This window comes from Corythoichthys intestinalis, chromosome 1, assembly GCF_030265065.1.
Source record: "Corythoichthys intestinalis isolate RoL2023-P3 chromosome 1, ASM3026506v1, whole genome shotgun sequence".
NCBI lineage: Eukaryota > Metazoa > Chordata > Actinopteri > Syngnathiformes > Syngnathidae > Corythoichthys > Corythoichthys intestinalis.
This window is the reverse complement of record NC_080395.1, coordinates 46,247,751-46,268,642: the sequence shown is the minus strand read 5'-3', so window position 1 is coordinate 46,268,642 and position 20,892 is coordinate 46,247,751. Positions and strand designations below refer to the sequence as shown.

At 38.7% G+C, this 20,892-nt stretch overlaps 1 protein-coding gene across 3 annotated transcripts in view; it reads right to left on the bottom strand.

Moving 5' to 3' along the window:
• Positions 1 to 925: 925 nt before the first annotated feature.
• Positions 926 to 20,892, bottom strand: part of galnt18b (UDP-N-acetyl-alpha-D-galactosamine:polypeptide N-acetylgalactosaminyltransferase 18b) — a 121,692-nt gene continuing 101,725 nt past the window's right edge. For all 3 annotated transcript variants that reach the window (XM_057834201.1, XM_057834216.1, XM_057834210.1), the window contains exons 7-11: positions 17,396 to 17,581; positions 8,321 to 8,458; positions 3,108 to 3,203; positions 1,882 to 2,046; positions 926 to 1,547 (exon numbers count right to left, since the gene is read on the bottom strand). In XM_057834201.1, coding sequence (XP_057690184.1) covers positions 1,401 to 1,547; positions 1,882 to 2,046; positions 3,108 to 3,203; positions 8,321 to 8,458; positions 17,396 to 17,581 — 732 coding nt within the window. In that variant the 3' untranslated portion in view covers positions 926 to 1,400. The remainder of the gene's footprint in view (positions 1,548 to 1,881; positions 2,047 to 3,107; positions 3,204 to 8,320; positions 8,459 to 17,395; positions 17,582 to 20,892) is intronic.

Here is a 20,892-nt window from a genome sequence, read left to right as displayed (position 1 = left end):
TGCTCTGTAAACTAGTTCATAGCTTTTTGTAAACCCTGCTGGCATAGTTATTTTTCTGTACTAGAGGAAATGCCATATTCAGCCCTCAGTGTGATCCAGAAAAAAAAAAAAAAAAAAAAAAACATCTGAAAGATCTGTGGTATTTGAATGTTGAGCGGCACATTCAGCCCCCAGTGCCCAAAAGTGCAGAATAGACATTGGCTTATTTTTCAAAATTTTGAAGGGTCTGATTAAGCATACAGATGGGCTCATGCTGCATCTATTAAGAAGTGCATATGAAGGAGGTCTTTCTGATGAAAGTGGGTTCCCATGTATATTTAATGCAATGGTCTGTTGAGTTCTGCTCGAATGCAGTTTCTAATGAGGACTGACATTTTGAAAACAGGCTGGGCCACCAGTCGCCTCCTCAGGTGCGCCAAACAGTCGGAGCAGGGAGCAGACCTATTTTTCATCCTCCGCATTTGTCATGAGTCACTGACATCTCTTTCCTTACTGTATATTGCGAGATGCTGAATATGTGCGTGAGAACATCTATTTCTTCTTCCCGTCTATACTCTCCCCGGTGAAAAGCAAGAGGCATGTTATTATCTGAATGGCAATTCACATTTCTTTGTACAAAGTCACAGTTTTCATCATGAATTTCATTACTCGGCTTTCCTTTGTAGCTCTAAAGCTTGGATTGCAAGAGAGATCCTGAAAGCAGATTTTGACTTGTCAATACTTTTTTCATTGTCCTGCAAGAGCTTACATTTTTGTAAGTCTCTGTTTTGGTTATCACTTTTTAAGTGGCTTTTGGCATGTGTTGTATTTAAAAAAAATTAAGGACAATGAGCTGAAAATACATTGTCTTTAGTATAAAGGCACACGCAAATTATGGTTTAAACTGTTTTATTCACTGTTATATACAGTATAACAAATATTCAGGTTATTAACAATTACAAAATCAACACTTTTTTCTTTTGTTCCACTTGCTATACAGCTAATTCACAAAATAAACCTGAGACTGTGAAATAAAATACTGACAGCAGGAATAGACTGCTACACAGTAGCCGTAAGAAAGCCCCCTAAAATCTTTAAGCCAAGTACCTTATCCAGTCAATGAAAATATGACTGTATCATTAAATATGCAAAGTAGACCAACTTGTCATAAAAATATCAATTGAAAAATCAGCGGCTCATCAGTCCATTAGCATTTTTTTTTTTAAACATTCGCAATATTATTGAGCATCAAAGACATCATGGTGCACCTACTGGATAAAAATTCTCCATAACCCACTCCGATTTGGTGTATTTGCTGCATTCCAGAATGTTATGAAGTCAGCCATTTCCAAGAACTTGTCTGGAATGCAGAATTACACACATGAATACCGACCACAAACTCCATACTTAGTCAGGTGTGCTCATGGGGAATTGCTATACATCATGTTTGTGATGAACCACTTCTGTCCAGTGCATTTCTGCAAAGCCAGTTGGTAACCAAACTCATTGTCACTGTTTGCTACGAGCTCCAGACATCTCCTTGATTTCTTGTTTTGAATGGATCCTCCCTGAAAAAAATAAAAAAACATGAGAATGTATTAATGAGTCATCTTTATTGGCCATGTGTGTTGGAAACAAGGAATTCCGGATATCCTAGCTCTACAATTTAGTCTTTCAGGCTACTGATTGATGGGCTGACTTGACCAGTCACAAGAAGGTGTCATGCCATAACATCTATGATAAAAATTACTTTCAACTTTATTTGAAGTTACATGAAATGGAACATGGTTTTGTGCCTTGTCTGGCGAGCCTGTTCATGGGCAATAGGCCAACACGGCACCAACTTGTGATCTTGGTGAATCAGGTCCTTAACGGAGGTCCCAGCTGAACATTTGTTGTCACCTGAGTGAAGAGCCAGTGCAGTTTCATGCGTTTGGCTGTTGCGTAGCCACACTCGATGAGGCGTGGCCTGCTGTTCACATCCACCAGGCACTTGTTGTCGTCGTCATCAACCGTAGGACTGAGGAGACCGACCAGGAGCTGCTGATTACTGGTGTAGTACACATTCTATAAGAACATAAAAACTTGGTTTTAATGAGAAACTGACTGAGTAAGTTTTGAATTATATTTGGAATAGGATTGCGCTACTTCCTTGTAAGAATTCTCAATGCTTTGGCGCATGAGAACAACTTTGAAAGAATAAAAACCTACCCATTTAACATACCTGATTTTAATTCACTGCTGAATGCAGGAATACAAAGAGCGGAGACAACACAAAAGACATGACTGATTCGGAGTAAGCATAAATATTTAATCCTTCTAAACGGCCGTTTTTTAAGGGAATCGGCTTTCCTGCATTTAGCCTAGCGATTCTGATCATCTGAGAATTTAGTGGGGAAATAATCTCCGTTCAAAAAGAAAAAGGCTTTGCATTTAAATATGGTAGGGAGTTTGGGTTTGATGATTTACAATGCGCTCACTGTCTAAACTGGATTTAAATCTGCTGCTCATACATAGAATATATTCTATTGCCATACATTAACATTTTCTTAGTGTTCTAATTCAGCAACCTATTTGATCCAACTTATCACACGTTTAAGTGTCTTACTAGTATGGAAAATTTGTCAAACTGAGTACGGTAAGATAGCTGCATGTTAGTAGCTAGCTCACAAATGAGGCACAACTGTGATATACTTCTACAATTAAGATATTTTGCTGTGGTGAAAAAAATGCTTTCCAAATGATGTGAAAAGGTAAATTAAACAGTTGAGCTGCAAAGCAGAAAAAAGTTTGTTACACACTTTCATAATTACAGATTTAGAATGGCAACATGATGCAATCGATTGGTTTGGTATAAAGCCAGAGTAGTTAGGACCAAAAAGGTTTGCAAGTGTCCCAGCAAGGTTAAAACAATCAGCTCAGACAAAGAAGGATGAAGGGATCAATAGCAACTTGATGAGGTTGGCAAACACAGATGAGAATAAAGCTGTGCTAACATTTGAGGACATTTCGAGTCACTGTTATTTAGGCTGACCTATCCTGAAACGAACAGTCCAATTAGGCTTCAAACAGGCAAAGCAACAGCTAAGCGACACGGTTTGAACAAAAAATGAGAAAAGAGCATGAACCTGCGGTGTCATTCCGTGACAGAGGTACATGATGGGGACGTTGTCATTGTCAGGTCCCTGATCCAGACACACATCATTCTTCAGAGAATTTTTTAGCTGTAAGACAGACACGTGAACACACAAATTAGCGAGTATGGCAGCAGGTGGGTGGAATAGGCAAAAATTCTATTCACCTTAAGTACTCTTCTTTTAGAGTCAAATGACAGGAGTAAACAAAAACCCACTGCGATAAGTGAAAAACCGCAAAGTAGGGCCCCACCCACCCAAAACCAACAAAAAAAAAAAAAAAAAAAAAAAAAAAAAAATTTTTTTTTTTAACGCGTTCATTGTATCTTTTCAGATTTAGCATTGGAAAGAGATATTAATTTTTTTTTAATGCATATAAATATTTTAATGTTTTTTAAGCACTTCAAATGTAATCATTATAACAAGTTTTAAACATTTTACTGTCTCACTGAATTAAAAGCAAGAATAAAGGAGAAAAATGCTTGTCTTTATTAAAGGCTTCATTGAGTGAGTCCACTGAAATCTGATCAAGCTGCTCGCTTACACACAATGAGTTGCCAGTGCAACTGTTTAACAAGGTAAACGACGATTGACACATGCGGCGCTTTGAACTTTGCGGCTCTGGCAGGATCAAACCTTAAAGTCTGTCAATCATCATTAACTTTAATAAGGAATGCCAGTGCACTGCTTGATCAAGAAAATTGGCAGGAGCGAGAGTAAAAAAGACTACATGATCGGGACAGCTCTATAAAATACTCCATTTATTTATTTTTCAGTTGGGAAAAAAAATCCACGATGGACTGAGGGCAGGAAGTTTGAAACGCGAAGTAGCGAGGTATCACTGTACTCTGCTAATCAATTGCTTAAGAAAGGTCAAATACACAAAAATATAAAATAGGAATGTATTATACAGCATATACAAGAGAATGTGAGTCATAATGTTCGAATTTGGATTTTTGCTTCATAAAAATGCAAACACTGCAGCATTACCTATGCTCTTGTCACAGAGTTATTAGAGCATGGTCTGCCTGATTGGTGCGCCACAAGGAGCTCCAAGAATGGTGCTTTGAGAGTGCAGAGTGAACAGTAGTGGAACACTGCCAGGGATGATTCCACTCCCCACTGGCTGTAGACATTTACTTTATGTTCTAATCAGTACAGCCACAGGCAGCACAAGGTCTTTCAAGAGAGCTTAAATGTAAACCTTTCAAGTTTCGTATGGTAAAAAAACAGCAATGGTGGACACCTGTGGAGACAACTTTTGATGAAATTTGAAAACTGACAGATGATAGTGTACAAACTTTGAAGAATCGTATTTTTTCGACTGCAAGTCGCACTAGACAAAAAATGTATAATGAAGAGACAAAGAAAAGTCACACTGTAGAATACCGTAATTACCCAAATATAACACGAACCCGTGTATAACGCCACCCGAAATATAGAGAAAATTCTCGTACTCATGTATAATACGCATCCTAATTTTAGCACCAATAAATACAAGTCTCGTGTCTCGAACTTTTATAAAGTAAGCAGTTGTAGCGAGTTTTAACAGAATTCACCTGCGGAACTAATGTTGGCAAGTTGTGTAGTTCCCGGGGGGAAGAGTTTAGTTGAGGGAACAGCCGGAAGTAAACGTCTCCCGCCACAGCATGCAAGACGTACAGTGTTACTTTGTAAGTTTCAGTGTCAATAAAACAATGCAGCTTGACTCCGTGCATAGACATCATTACTATTCGTCATTCTTCGGCAACGCCTTGTCAGAGGGGGGCGAGCTTCATTTAGTAATAGCCGAAGACAGCACACGCTCATGTCGGATTCAAGCTTGGACTTACTTACGATTGGGTTTAACTATGAAAGCTGTACCGCATACAAACAGGAAGGATTGTCTCAGGAGTGATTTGTTTGAGGATTCAAGGTAAATATTATATTTTTCGTACCATGCAAGCGTGATTGAAGCATTTATCCGCAGGAATTTTCTTCTTTGTTTACACGTGGAGGTGGCTAATTTTCGTAACTGACTAGCCTCATAATTTACTTTTAACCAAGAATCGAGACTGTTTTACGTCCATATCTATAGAGAATTAAGGGATTTAAGCATTTATTCACAAGAATTTTTGCCATAAAAGCTCTGTTTACGCCAGGCAGCCGCTAGCCTCATTCGCTAACATAGCGACATTAGACATTGTACTTCGTCAATATACAGTATGTAAAATAAATGCTAACTGCACGGTTTCTTTGCTTTTAACCAAAAATCAGGACTGTTTTACGTCCATATCTATGAAGAATTCAGGGATTTAAACATTTATTCACAATAATTTTTGCCAGAAAAGCCTCTTTTACGCCAGGCGGCCACTAGCCTCATTCGCTAACAGTATATAGTGTAAAATGATAATAAAGGGCAATTCTATTCTATAATAATTTGTGATTGAATATAGAGTTTATAATAATCTATTTACATATTATTTATAATGTATTCTGCAAGTTTCCCTCAAGTATTGAGTTTCTGATGTTAAATTGAGTGATTTACAGTGGGGCAAATAAGTATTTAGTCAACCACTAATTGTGCAAGTTATCCCACTTGAAAATATTAGCGAGGCCTGTAATTGTCAACATGGGTTAACCTCAAACATGAGAGACAGAATGTGGAAAAAAAACAAGAAAATCACATTGTTTGATTTTTAAAGAATTCTTTTGCAAATCATGGTGGAAAATAAATATTCGGCCTATACTTAAAGTTCATCTCAATACTTTGTTATGTACCCTTTGTTGGCAATAACGGAGACCAAACGTTTTCTGTAACTCTTCACAAGCTTTTCACACACTGTTGCTGGTATTTTGGCCCATTTCTCCATGCAGATCTCCTCTAGAGCAGTGATATTTTGGGGCTGTCATTGGGCAACACAGTTTTGCATGGAGGAATGGGCCAAAATACCAGCAACAGCGTGTGAAAAGCTTGTGAAGAGTTACAGAAAACGTTTGGCCTCCGTTCTTGCCAACAAAGGGTACATAACAAAGGATTGAGATGAACTTTTGGTATTGACCAAATACTTATTTTCCACCATGATTTGCAATTAAATTAACCTTCTGGTCAATTACAGGCCAATTATTGGTTGACTAAATACTTATTTGCCCCACTGTATTTGCTATTGAAAACTTGCAGTGAATAAAAAGTTGCTATTTTGGTCAAAAACTTATATGATATGTCAAATATTGCTATTGATCCTTAAAATATAGGAGATTATCTCTGTATTTTGTGATTTTTGTGCCCCAAGAGACTTTATAGCCATTTTAGGTTGTGTTATATAAAAAATAATTAATCGGGATTTTATAAAGGAACAACTTTGAATTTTTTGATGCCGCTGCTCATGGAGACTCATATATGGCTAAGGTAGGTTCCTGTTTTGGTTTTAGGTCTGTAGCAGCTTTGGTTTTGTAAATATTTGAATTTCAAGTTTTTAAAACTAGGCCCCCTATGAATCGGCCCCATTTCCCGTGTCATGTCAATAGGTTATGAAGTCTATGCTCCGTGGTTCGACACTACTCCTCAGACTCCTGTCCTAGCTCGCCACACGGTCAACATTTATACAAAACGGATCGCCATATACGTTCTCTTCAAGACAACATGGCCGTGACAAGTCGGCATGTTGCGACAACATGGTAAGAAAAATGTACCGATAAATACCGGTAATAGACACAAAAGCATTTTAATTTTATTAGATGTGAAAAATATCATCATGAAAGCAATTATTTACAACATGAAAGTTGATTATTATATCACTGTCGTTCGGATCAGATAATATTGTGCTGGTCCATGCTGACACTGGAACATGAATCATGATGAATCTTTCCGTCTCCGTCCCTGTACCTGTGTATAACGCGCACCAATGATTTTATTAGTCCATTTTGGGAAAAAAAAGTGCGCATTATATTCCGGAAATTACGGTAAGTCCAATTTTTTGGGGGACTGGTGGGGTTGGTGGTTATTGTATCATTGACCAAGAACAAATATAGTACATTACACTAATACCATGTCTGTCAGGAGAACATACTAACAATTAAGATAACTATACGGTAGCCTAAACAATGTAACATAACTTGCTGTAATGTTCTGTTGCTCAAATTATTGTGGCTTTCATTTATTGCCCTCACTTATACAAGGGCAACCCACCGCCACTGACGAGCACATCAAATACATGTAGCAAATATAGTATAATGAGGTCTGCAGACATGAATTAATCTAATAAGGCCGGCCTGTTTCCTTGGTTTCCAGCTGCCGTTTGTCAGTTTGTACAGGACAAATCACCCTTACAACAGGGGGCTGTAATAGTGCGCTTCGACTGTCACTGTGCATTAGGGAGCATCTCAGATGAGATGTGAGAGCATAGAGACATTGCAGCTTGGGCCAGTATAAACACAGCCAGCATATGTCTAGGTAGCTGTGTGTGTTCTCTCAACTAATATAATTCTGCAGGAAAGTCTTCCTGTTGGATTAGCATTATCTGCAGTTTAAACTAGAATGGCATTCACCTGACATCCGCCAAGGTTGAACCGTGAGCAAAAGCAGCTTTTGGCCCTGAGGTTAGCAGAAGACTGCTGGGTTTGCAGAGGCGGTAAATACAGTACTGCTGCCTTTTATGGAGGCAGTGTGAGTTTAATTCTCAACCAACACCAAAATGAGGCAGTTTCTATAATTTGTAGTGTTTTTCTGTATGGTTGTTATTTAGAAGCTACTTTCTGGTTCAGTCACTGTTGTACAAATAAAAATTAGCTTTATTTTAAAAAGAAAAAAAGATCTGCTTATTTTTGCAAACTACACTATTATTCAAGCATTCAGAGCTGGACAATTTTGTGTTTTTCATAAAGAGTCAATTATTAATTAAATGAGTTGCAAAATTAATATATAACGTGAAGACATTAACGAGTTTAAAAATACCTGCTGTGTTTTTTGATCAAATTTCTCCATCTCTGGTCACAAGATAGGAGACAGATCATCAATCAAGCACATTCATTGATTTTGTTTTGCTTTGACTTGCAAGCAAAAATAGGCGATACAAATGCTGCAGTGGCGGCAGTGAACTAATTTAATTTCAGAATATGCAGCAGTTTGGATGAGGGATACTTAAGAATGGATATTTTACCACAAAAAGTGCAGACACACATACAGACCGACTACATAAATGAGGTATAGAAAAATTGGAATTGCTTACTACGCCGTATGCGACAGTTTCGCTGTACATCCTCATCTCAGGGTAGATGTTGACTAGGTACCATCTGAAGGTTTTACACTGTAGCCTCTTCCTCAGAGCCTTCCTTTCTGTGATGTCTCCAATGTCAATGCCTGAGTCCTGAATTCAAAACGCATAGAAAGCAAAACATTGATTAGGCACAATTGACGAGGATGTAAATCGCTGCACGGCCGTCTGTTGCGGTTGCAAAAAAACCTCATTGGAAATTTCCTGTTCGTGCCACATTTCCACACTCAGCGTTTTTATTGGCTCAGTCGGTGGTCGATCTCGTTTCATCACTAGCGATGCTTATCTTTATGTCTCATTCAAAAATGCATTCAAAGCACAATGCCAAAGGTTATCGGGTGGCCAAAAACATCTAAAAGTGAATCATGCTGTTGGTTTTCACTATCTGAGTTGCCCGCCGTGCTTTATTCTTTGGGCCGCAGCTAAATTTCATGCTTAGTGAGTACAGCCCAAGTTAAATGCCTCATTATTGACTGAATAAATTGCCTACAGATGTTCATCTATTCAACAGAATATACAGAAGCCCCGAAGGGATAATACAATTAACATAAGACATCTTGAGTTGATCTAATTATTCTTCACATTCAATTCAAGAGAAGAAAAACATTTATCTGTTAATTCCCTTTGAAGACAATCCCATCCCCCTAAGAACTATACTGTTTAGGGAAACCTCTAAAATCAAAGACAAGCCAGCTCAGGAAATTGACTTTTTTTGTCCTATTCAGCTGTATAATCAGACAAGTTGTTGGTGGATCTGTCTGCCTTTTAATGCTTTTCTTTTGAATAGGACCATTCTCGATACTTACTCTGTTGCTGTTTATGCTGTGAGATGGAACAATGTTTGTGAGAGGACAAAATTTAGGGCTAAAACAACTGGACAACAGCAAAAAACGGCTATAATATTTCATGGGAGTCAAGTTCTTATCTGTAAAGGAGAGGTACACACTGTGAGGAAGGGATGCAACAACTAATCAATAGGACAGGACAGAGGTAGCCAGCCAGCCACCCAGACAGTGTTGCTCATCCCCCGCAGCCAGCCAACCAGAGGAGTCCAGGCCCAGGAATCGTGCCGTGAGCCTTGTGAATACCCACATCACACCCTTATGCCATGGTTACAAGGTGCCCAACTATTATCTGCGTGAAATTGGAGAAGATGGTAGGGATCGAGGTGGGATGGCTGCAGTGTTGACCTAAATCACCAAGCTCCCTTAGGATGCTTATTCATTTGGATCTATAACACATTTTTCCTACAGGAATTATTTTACTCTGAGTAGGTACTCATAAATTGGGTACAGTACAGTTCTCTGCTTGAAGTGATTTGAAAAAAAGCCAATTTTAAAATTTTTATATTCTACTATTAGGGTTGTTCCGATCATGTTTTTTTGCTCCGATCCGATCCTGATAGTTTTAGTTTTGAGTATCTGCCGATCCCGATATTTCCCGATCTGATTGCTTTTTTTGCTCCCGATTCAATTCCAATCATTCCCAATAAATTTTCCCGATCATATACATTTTGGCAATGCATTAAGAAAAAAATGAATAAAACTCGGACGAATGTATACATTCAACATAAAGTACATAAGAACTGTATTTGTTTATTATGACAATAAATCCTCAAGATGGCATTTACATTATTAACATTCTTTCTGTGAGAGGGATCCACGGATAGAAAGACTTGTGACTTTGTATAAATATTGCCATCTAGTGTATTTGTTGAGCTTTCAGTAAATGATACTGTGGCCATCCCAAATGCATGATGGGAAGTGGAACCATGACTGTGCGTCGTGCTAGCAATTGATATATCTTCTCTGCGTTGGGAAATAACTTAAGGTGATAAGACAAAGATCAATTGCCACCTTACTTCCCCACATTGCTTCCTATGATAATTCTATTCATAGGGAGAGGGATTGCAAGGCTTTAGCCAATAAAAAAATGGCTCCAAAGGCTGCCAAAATTCACTCTACTCATATTGCGCTGCCTATCTCTCTATATAGGTAAAACGACGTCATTACAGATTGAGCGCGACAACGAGTGAGAGAGTCGTGCAGTGCATACATTAATTGCATCAAATATTTTAACGTGACACATTTTTAAATTAATTAATTGCCGCCGTTATAGGGATATTTTTGATAACCCTACCTTAAGCCTAAACTAAAGACTCTGGATGAGTGTAACATATTATGTCTGTAACGTTAAATACAATTAGAAAACGAGTTAATTAAAATACATATATATATATATTTTTTTTTTTGCCGATATTTTTTTGCCGATTCCGATACTTTGAAAATGACGTGATCGCGATCGGGATGCCGATCGATCGGGACGCCGATCGATCGGGACATCTCTATCTACTATGAATACAGTGGTATGAAAAAGCATCAGAACCTTTTGGAATTTCTCACATTTCTGCATAAAATCACCATCAAGTGTGATCTGATATTTGTCAAAATTACACAGATGAAAATACAGTGTCGGCTTTAACTAGAGCCAACCAAACATTTATAGATTTTCATATTCCAAAGAAGAAAGTATGCAAACAATGACAGAAGGGGGGAAATAAGTAAGTGAACCCTCTGCCTAAGGAGACCTAAAGAGCAATTTAAACTATTTTTTACCAAACATTTGAAGTCAGGTGTGTGCCCAATCACTGATGAGTGGTTTAAAGCTGCCCTGCCCACTATACAACACACACCGGGTATGAAATGTCTTGATGAGAAGCATTGTCTGATGTGCATCATGGCTTGGTCAAAAGAGCTGTCTGAACACCAATGATCAAGGAATGCTGATCTGTTTAAAGCTGAGAAAGGATACAAAACCATCTCTAAAAGTCTGGATGTTCATCTATCGACCGTCAGAGAATTTGTCTACAAATGGAAAGAGTTTGGCACTGTTGCTTCTTTCCCAAGGAGTGGCCGTTCAACAAAGATGACGCCAAGAGTTCAGTGCAGAATACTCAGAGAGGTAAAAAAGAACCCTAGAGTGTCTGCTAAAGACTTACAGAAATCACTGCCACAGTCCAATATATAACTATATGTAAAACTATGGCTAAGAATTGTGCTCATGGGAGGACTCCACGGAGGAAGCAACAGCCGTCTAAAAAAAACATTGTTAAAACATTGATGCTCGTTTAATGTTTGCGTAAAGGCACTTGGAAACTCCATAGAAGTTTTGGCAAAATATTTTCTGGACTGACGAAACCAAAGTTGAATTGTTTGGGAGTAAAACACAACGTCATGTGTGGAGGAAAAATGGAACAGCTCACCAACACCAACACCTCATCCCCACTGTGAAGCATGGTGGAGGGAGCATTATGATTTGGGGCTATTTTGCTACCTCAGGGCCTGGACAACTTGCAATCCTTAATGGAAGAACGAATTCAAAGGTTTATCAGGATGTTTTGCAGAAAAACCTGAGGCCGTCTGTCAGACAGTTAAAGCTAAAAAGAGGATGGGTGCTGCAACAAGACAGTGATCCAAAACACAGAAGTAAATGAACTTCAGAATGGTTTCAGAAGAAGAAAATACACGTTCTGGAGTGGCCAAGTCAAAGTCCAGACTTGAACCCCATTAGATGCTGTGGCATGACCTAAAGACAGTGATTCATGCCAGACATCCCAGGAATCTGACTGAACTACAGCACTTTTGTAGAGAAGAATGGGCCAAGATTAGTCCTGATCGATGTGTCAGACTGATCTGCAGCTACAGAAAGCATCTGGTTGAAATTATTGCTGCCAAAGGGGGGGGGGCAAAATATTAAATGTGAATGTTCACTTACTTATTTTCCCCCTTTGGTCATTGTCTGCATACTATCATCATTAAAATATGAAAATCTATAAGTGTTCTGGTGATTTTTAGTTAAAGCAGACAATTTTTTCATCTGTGTGATTTTGACAGAAATCAGACCAAATTTGATGGTGATTTTATGCAGAAATGTGAGAAATTCCAAAAGGTTCAGATGCTTTTTCATACTACTGTATTCACAGTAGAATATAAAAATTACAAGTGTGATCCGAAAGAGGGTTTCATCTTCTCATGTTGTTTCTTGTGTGCTGACTATGTTTCCATTTCAACTTGTGCTCGTCAGCTCGTCCCTAGTGTTAACCAATCAACTAACCTCTCGGTTGCTTGAGTTTATCTACTTGTTCCTCGTTGTCTCATCAATTTTTTTGTAGGTAGTTCTTTGCTTTCATTCAGTCTTCCTTGTTCATTAATGTTGTCGTCTTCTGCTTTCTTCTTTTGTTGGTGGTGTTTGTTCATGTGCATTTTGTCTCCCTAAATATATGTTGGTTTTGCAATTTATTTTGGTCTCTCAATCTGATTAATTAGTATGTTCTTTTGGTATTTTGTGATGGTGACTTTGTATGCGTTGCCTAGTTAGTTTTGTCCCTACTTTTTGTAACGGTAAACTCTGTTGCTGCTTTGCGGTCGAACATGTCACCAAAACATGACACACACAATGCGAATAACCAAAAGATAAACACTTTTCTGGGGTTAGTTGTTTTATTATCTGAAATTCCAGATTGCCGGAGAGGGAGAGAGAAAAATACATTAACTTAACATTGAATTAATCTATCAATGTTAGGAGAGGGGAGGGCTCTTTTTATACTCTAGATGACGGCCCGAGTGTACCGCGAGGTCCAGAAAGGTAAGCTTGGAGGAGTTTAGTGCAGAAGAAATCAATCACCTTTGGGATGAGCTAGAACAAAGACTTGGTATGGATGAAAAGACAAAGTTAGTACTCTGTAATTTATGTTTGAATAACCTTAGTGCATGCAGTATAAGCAGGATGCCTGAAGACAACAGTTGCTGTTTACTCACTTAGTATGCCTGTTAATACCTCGTATCTGACAGTAATAAAAAACGAACCAACTGTAATAGGTATTTTTATTTTCGTGGGTGTCATGCCCTGAGTTGAGTTTTGATAAGATTTTGCCCTTGTGTGTCTGGTCATTTTGATTACTTATTGATTTCACCTGTTGTGGCCTGCTCCTTTTGTGTTGACCAATCCGCTGCCTCTTGTGTCACCCACCTGTGCCTCATTCTCTTGTTACCCCTTGTCTGTGTATTTAAGCTCCCAGTTTCTGTTAACTCCTTGTTGCGTCATTGTCGCTTTCATGTTTATCCCAAGGTCTGGTCTTTTTCATGTCAATTCTGCAGTCCATAGCCCCTAATGTTCCTGCATCCTCTGTTTATGCAAGTTTTGGTGTTTTTTGTTTGTACTTTGTTTTTGTAGTTATCATTAAAATATTCTTTAAGTTCACCACCACCCTGCCTCGCCTCCCTGTCTTTGTTTCCCTGCATTTGGGTCCTCCATGCCGCCCCCACCTGTCAGTGGGGTTTGAATTTGAATGGATGCAGGTAAGACCGTGAATTGGTAATTTTGCCGACACACGCAAGAAGGCAAATTAAAAATGGGCAATTTGCACTGATGTAGCCACGAACTTGCCTTGCCTCATTCGCCGCCAGGCAAAACAACTTTTCATATTCCCTTTAAATATACCACATTCAAATCTCATTTAGTTACCTTTGAATTGTATAGTGCTATCCCTGACAGTGTTATTTACTGACTTACTGTTACTTCTGCCGGTCTGTCTAGAAGCATAACCACTTTACTCCTGAATTTCCCTTTTAAACAGCTGATGAGAATGGCTCAAAGTTTTTGTTGTTTGTATAATTTATAATATTGTCATGTGAAGGAAAATTTGAAAAAGAGAAATTACATTAGATATGCATGCAGTAAATAGAGAAAATCCATGAATGTTTAAAAAAAAAAAAAAAGATTTAAAGGTTAGTAGTTGCCTATTGATGTCGGGAAGACAACAAAGAAATACCAGTGTCTAAATGGAACTCCGAAAACCTGCATCAACATAAAGTATGTACTTGACTGGAAGGTAAACAACCAGATGTACTCAAAAAGCAGCAATAATAGATGATAGTTTTCCCCCAAACAAAACAATTGACAAGTCTCCTGAGAGAATATTGGGCGGCGCCATTTTTGACATTGCTCTGGACTTCCGGTTTAGACAGAACACCATGAATTGCAGTTGAAGTAGATAAACTTTTAAACTGCCACATCAAACCTGAGGAACCCACGGAATCTCCTAAAACGGATTCAGCACGACGTAGATGAGAGTCGGGGACCTTCTGTGCTGTGCTTGGTTGTGTGAGCTTCTGGAAGCGCCTATATACAGTATATGCTTGGAAGTGGAATGTTTTGAACCGCATCCAGCTTTAAAGTGCCAGTGTGGTTCAACCTCGCCATATGCCTTAAATCGAGCAGACAATACGTTAAGGATGTCCTTTAAAGCTGAAGGCTCCACCTAAAAGATTGCATGTTTGTTCTTATCACTTCATTGATGCTTCGTGGACAAAATTCTAACAATCTGTGCAGCCTGTTAACATGGGGTGTGGAGTACTGATACGCTGGCCATTTGAGTGACCAAAATGAGGTGAAATTACATTTTTACAGTTGCCAAATGCAGAAGGGCTGACACAAATTTTGTTGTTACAAGGAAATACTATTAGGTAATTTTCATCTAGTGAGGTTATAGTTATGGTACAGTATTCTGAGCTTATTGCACATGTACATTTAAACACAAATAGTGCGCCATTCTTTTTTATTGCAGATATTGATCGCAATAAAACTTTTGGACAGCGTGATTCCATTTCTTTTATTTAAAACAACTGGTGCATGTGCAAAACAGGTCAATAAATCACAATTTATAAAATTATTAGAAAAATATTAACAAAAGTGGAGCATAGATCATGCCTTCCATCATCAAGGTGGAATGCACGTAGTCTCGATATATGTCCATCAACGAAAGTGTTGTTGGGATGCACATCAAGTTGTCTTCCTTTGCCTAACAGTGTTTTCCACCTGTAAACAAACAAACAAACCAGAAACGTGTAACACTCGAATTATTCATTTAGGGTCAAAAGCCAGTGTATAACTTGTAGTAGATGAGTGTTTTCCATTTTTTTATCGTTGAAGCTAATGCAAAGCTAATGATGTCTCAGCTGTTGCGCAACACAGAATTGTAGTCAAATTAAACATATTTGTACCTGTTATTGCTTTGTGGTGTCTTGGTTCCACATCTGCCTTCATAAACACAAAGTTCCCATGTTCATGTTTGAGGACACATTCAACAGGATGCTTCGGCACTTTTCAGGTCCGTGATTGCGTTTCCATCCACTGACATTAAATCAATAAAATACAAAACTATTTTGGTTGTGGAGACTCAGCCATTTCTTCATGTTGTCCTCCCATGTGGCGATGATGGCAGATGGATGCGGCATTTGCAAATTGTCTTTTTTGAGGGATTTCGAAGAGTAATTCCACGCCAGCGCCACTGTTATTTTGGTTAGAGAAAGTGTAAAATGGAAGTCGCGAGCAGAAATGCGGAAGTAAAGTGGAAGTACCTCGGAAACTTGTCTATAAACTAGGGGTGGAAACTTCTTGGTATCTCCCGATACGATACATAGCTCACGATAACGATGATCTCACAATATGGCGATAGAACGATTATCGATATATTGGTCAGGAAATCATTCTAGCAGATTCTACAAAACAACAAATAAACTGAAAAACAAGCTACCTTCATTCTTCTGCTATAAGTTTATCACTAGTACATGTCCAATCCATTTGAACTGGGACGGTGGCAGTGAATGAACCCCTCACACTTCAAACGGGCATTCCCACTTCTATGGCCGTCAGTGGCAGCCAGTGCCAAGAAACGAGGTAATTTTGGGCCACTCCCTGTTGATTTCGGGTTACAGAAAAGGAAATGACTTGGGAATCTACCAAATGAATAGGCGGTGACTCAAACATAACGGGAAGTGACCTGTAAATTCCCTAAAATTAACAGAAAGTTACATGCAAATGCCCCGAAAATTGGAAAGAGTGACTGTGAGTGCTCTGGTTTCGAATGAACAAACACTCATTTGCCCTTCCCAGTCTTATTGGATTTGGCATTGAGTGCTGTTAGTGGCAGCAATAGAGTTAACTGAAACAAATTTGTGGTGGAAGATTTTGGTAGCAATTTGTTGGTTCTTTACTGATTAATTAATTTATTTTTAAACATTGACACATACTTAAAACTATATCTCGATTCTTGACATGAGTGTATCGATAACCTTTTGGGAAGCAAAGTATCAAGATAGCTCACCATTTTGATATTTTGTCACACTGCTAGTATAAACACATACAGTAGTATATGACAATCTAAAAGATATTTTAACACCTTTGCTGCAGGGCAGACATGTCCAAAGTCCGGCCCGGGGGCCGAATGCGGCCCGTGGTCAAATTTCATCCGGCCCCCAGCCTCTGTCATAAAATCAGTAACGTCTGGCCTGCACACAGACTTAATAAATTGGTCAGCAGTACTGCTACCAGCATATGAAGTAGCTTACACACTAAATGCTGCTCCTCATTTACCCACTAAAAGGCAGCAGCACTCTAAGCAACATTACCCCGTGTGACTCTTTACTTCCAATTTTCTAAAATGGCGACAATCAACAAAAAAAAGAAAGTTGACTGCGACGGCAGACGTTTCAAGAATAGGTGGAAATTGGACTATTTCTTCACTAAAATACGCAACAACTGTGTCTGCCTCCTTTGCAAAGAGACAGTCGCTGTTTTTTGAATAGTTTAATGTGAGGCGATATTACCAAACAAGACACGCTGACATGTACGACAAGATTAGAGGGAAGATAGGCAGCGAGAAATTGAAGCAAATTGAAGCTAGTTAATTTCTCAGCAGCAGTATTTCGCAGAGCCCGAGAGTCACAAAGAGAACGTCACAAAGGCTAGTTGCGAGATTGTTGAAATTATTAATTAAAAAAAAAAAGATAAAGCAAATGTGACACACAGAATGGCTTGCTAAGATTTGCTTAAACATATTGTTTTACGTAAAGGACGTCAGCCAAGGTCGGCCCCCCACATTTTTACCACACCAAATCTGGCCCCCTTTGCAAAAAGTTTGGACACCCCTGCTGTAGGGTGTGTCAGGCACTTATGGAGACACTCACTCACCTCTTGAGGAATGTTCCAGGCCATGTAAACATGACTCTTGAACTCATCCATCCACACCTCTGCGACTCTAAGGGCGTTGCGTCGAACATGAGCCGTCAGGTCCTCTGTGTAAGGTTTATGAGCACGCTCAATGTGGGCGATGCGGGCGCAAGGCAGGACCTCCACACTGCCGCCACACTGCCACACCTGGCAACAGATGCACAGGAAGAGTCACAGAGAGTTGTCATGCTGCTAAGACTACTGCAGAAAAATGACAAAAGACAGACACTTTTAAAGAAAACTGCAATGCGCTGCTCACAAAAAATACTTTTTCAACAGAAATTCTTTATTATTGTAATGAAAAGGGCTATTTTGTATGTGCAGAAGAAAGAATCCAATTCATTATGCTTCAATTTGCTGGTACTTTGCCTCTTTTCAAGTGCGAGAGCAGCTGAGGAGCCTCTTCACAGTGAGTGCAGGGCGCCACTATTCACAGGCAATCTTTTTTTTTTTGTCACCTCTCTTGCCTTTTGCGGCCTCAACTGTCAGGAGCAGGCTCTCCAGATGCTAAGTGTTCCAAACAAGGAGGTCAGAACTCATGTTGATTAACACTAGAAAACCCAAGGAGGGATCAGTTGATGAATATACCTTTTGTGCCCAGAGAGGGATCATCTGATCCTAATTTGCACATCTATTGTGGTCGTTGATGGTGGTCGTTGGTACTCACGCCTACGGACAATTTGGAATGATCAATCAGCCTAGCATGCACGTAGGAATGTGGGAGGAAACCGGAGTATTTTTCTATCTCTACATAGAGAAAGAAAGAAAAAAAAAAAGCAAATGTGTATGTATGTGGGAATGAAGCATTTAGCTACAGTAAATATGCCACAGACCTAATGTGGATGTGTAGCTGAACAGGTTGACTTTCATAGTATATTGAACTATATTTTAGCAATCCTTTTTTTTTTTTTTCATCTTGAATCCATTTCCAGCAGGCTTATAATGTAGACTCTAAGCCTAAACCAATATAGGATAACAAAGACAAAATAACCGAATTTCAATCTCTGAAAGATTTATTTAGAGCAAAACAAAAAACTGTACAGTGTACTGTATACAATCCTGACACATCACTGGGTAAGGCGTACAGCATGAGCCACAAGTCAATCGGCCACATTTCTGACAGACATGAGACATTTTTTTCCCCCTGTACACTTCTTTATTTGGCAGCGCCTCGTTTTTGCTGGTGGACTGTGTGTCATGGGAACAAATAAATCTTTCAGAAATTAAATTTGGGTTGTTTTGTCATTGTTATCCTATGTTGCTTTACACTAGAACCACCAGGGGTTTTGGTGCTTCCTAAAACTACCAAGGGTGTCCCATTTTGGGACACCCTGGGATCCGCACCCAAGCCGAGCCCATCTCATTTCTACCCCTCGGCCCACCCCTTGGCCCTTCAAACGAAGCAATAAGGGGTAGGGGTAAGGAGTAGGGGTAAGGTGTAGGGCTTGAAACATCAGCCCTAAGAATTGGGACACCTCTTTACACTCGCGTACGTCATAAGTCCGTTCGGCCAGTTGTTACGTAACCAAAAGCGACGATAAAAAGTGCACTAAGTGCACTTGTGCGTTTAGCAAAACTGAAAAACAAAACAAACATTACAAATGAAGAAACACAATGAACAAGCATTACAATAAATGGTGTCGATTTTTTATTTAGTACACCCCTAAATAGTGCACTTTTTATCGTGATTAATTTTTTTTAACTATCACTTTTCTGACTGAAGAAAACACATTGAGAGTAGATAATACTGGTCATCAGCTGTTAAAGTATTATTTGGATGTGTCAAGCTTGTTTCATTGAATTTAAGCAAAGCAAACAAAACAAACACTTGTAACAAACGGAAGGGTCCACAACACATGCACACAGATGTGGAGCACTAGTTCAGTTTAATTTAGTTTTGTTTCAAATTCAAATATGGTTTCAAATTCAATGTAATATTTACACCATTGTATGAAACCTGAATGATAGCTTGTTTCTGAACCAAGAGTGGTATTTACTAGTCTTGCATATTTTCTTCCCAGCCATTTCATGTGAGGTGCTTTTCTTGTTACCACTGTTGGTTGGTGTGCTTAGTTGTAGTATTTCTGAATATCTATGTATATCAATGTATATCCACAGCAAATTGTTAACTGATCTTTTCAAAAATGTTTTTAACATGTAGAGGGTATTCAAACAAATACATCCGAATGAATTAGAATTATTAAAATACTTTCATCAAAATATTCTCAGAAGTTTAGCAGTTTAGTGTCAAGTAAGAAATACGTGTCTGATAGGCTACTTTAGCTGAAGAGGGGGTTGGGGCGAAACAGGCTCAGTCAGGCTACTTTACCTGAGGGGGGGTTGGGCAAAACCTTGCTGAGTGAGGCTGCTTTCTCTTTCGCTACTACGACTAGTCAGGCTACTTTCAGACACTTATTTCTTACTTACCTACTGTAGGTTGATAAATTTGTAGGTAGATTTGTGTATGTCTTAGTCAATCCCAAAAAAAGGTTCCTTCAATCAAAGTATATATTTTCAATAGAAAATAAACGTCACTTGAATGAAAGCAAAATGTGTTTGAATGCAAAAGTTGCCTGAATGATAGCTTGTTTCTGAACCAAGAGTGGTATTTACTAGTTTTGCATATTTTTTTCCAGCCATTTCATGTGAGGTGTTTTTCTTGTTACCACTGTTGCTTGGTGTGCTTAGTTGTAGTATTTCTAAATATCTATGAATATAAATGTATATCCACAGTAAATTGTTAACTGATCTTGTCAAAAATGTTTTTTTAACATGTAGAGGGTATACAAACAAATACATCCGAATGAATTAGAATTATTAAAACACTTTTATCAAAATATTCTCAGAAGTTTAGCAGTTAGTGTCAAGTAAGAAATGAGTGTCTGATAGTCAAGCTACTTTAGCTGAAGAGGGGGTTGGGGCGAAACAGGCTCAGTCAGGCTACTTTAGCTGAGGAGGGGGATGGGCAAAACAGGCTCAGTCAGGCTACTTTACCTGAGGGGGGGTTGGGCAAAACCTTGCTGAGTGAGGCTGCTTTCTCTTTCGCTACTATTAGTCAGGCTACTTTCAGACACTTATTTCTTACTTGCCTACTGTAGGTTGATAAATTTGTAGGTAGATTTGTGTATGTCTTAGTCAATCCCAAAAAAAGGTTCCTTCAATCAAAGTATATATTTTCAATAGAAAATAAAAGTCACTTGAATGAAAGCAAAATGTGTTTGAATGCAAAAGTTGCTTGAATGATAGCTTGTTTCTGAACCAAGAGTGGTATTTACTAGTTTTGCATATTTTTTCCCAGCCATTTCATGTGAGGTGTTTTTCTTGTTACCACTGTTGCTTGGTGTGCTTAGTTGTAGTATTTCTAAATATCTATGAATATAAATGTATATCCACAGTAAATTGTTAACTGATCTTTTCAAAAATGTTTTTTTAACATGTAGAGGGTATTCAAACAAATA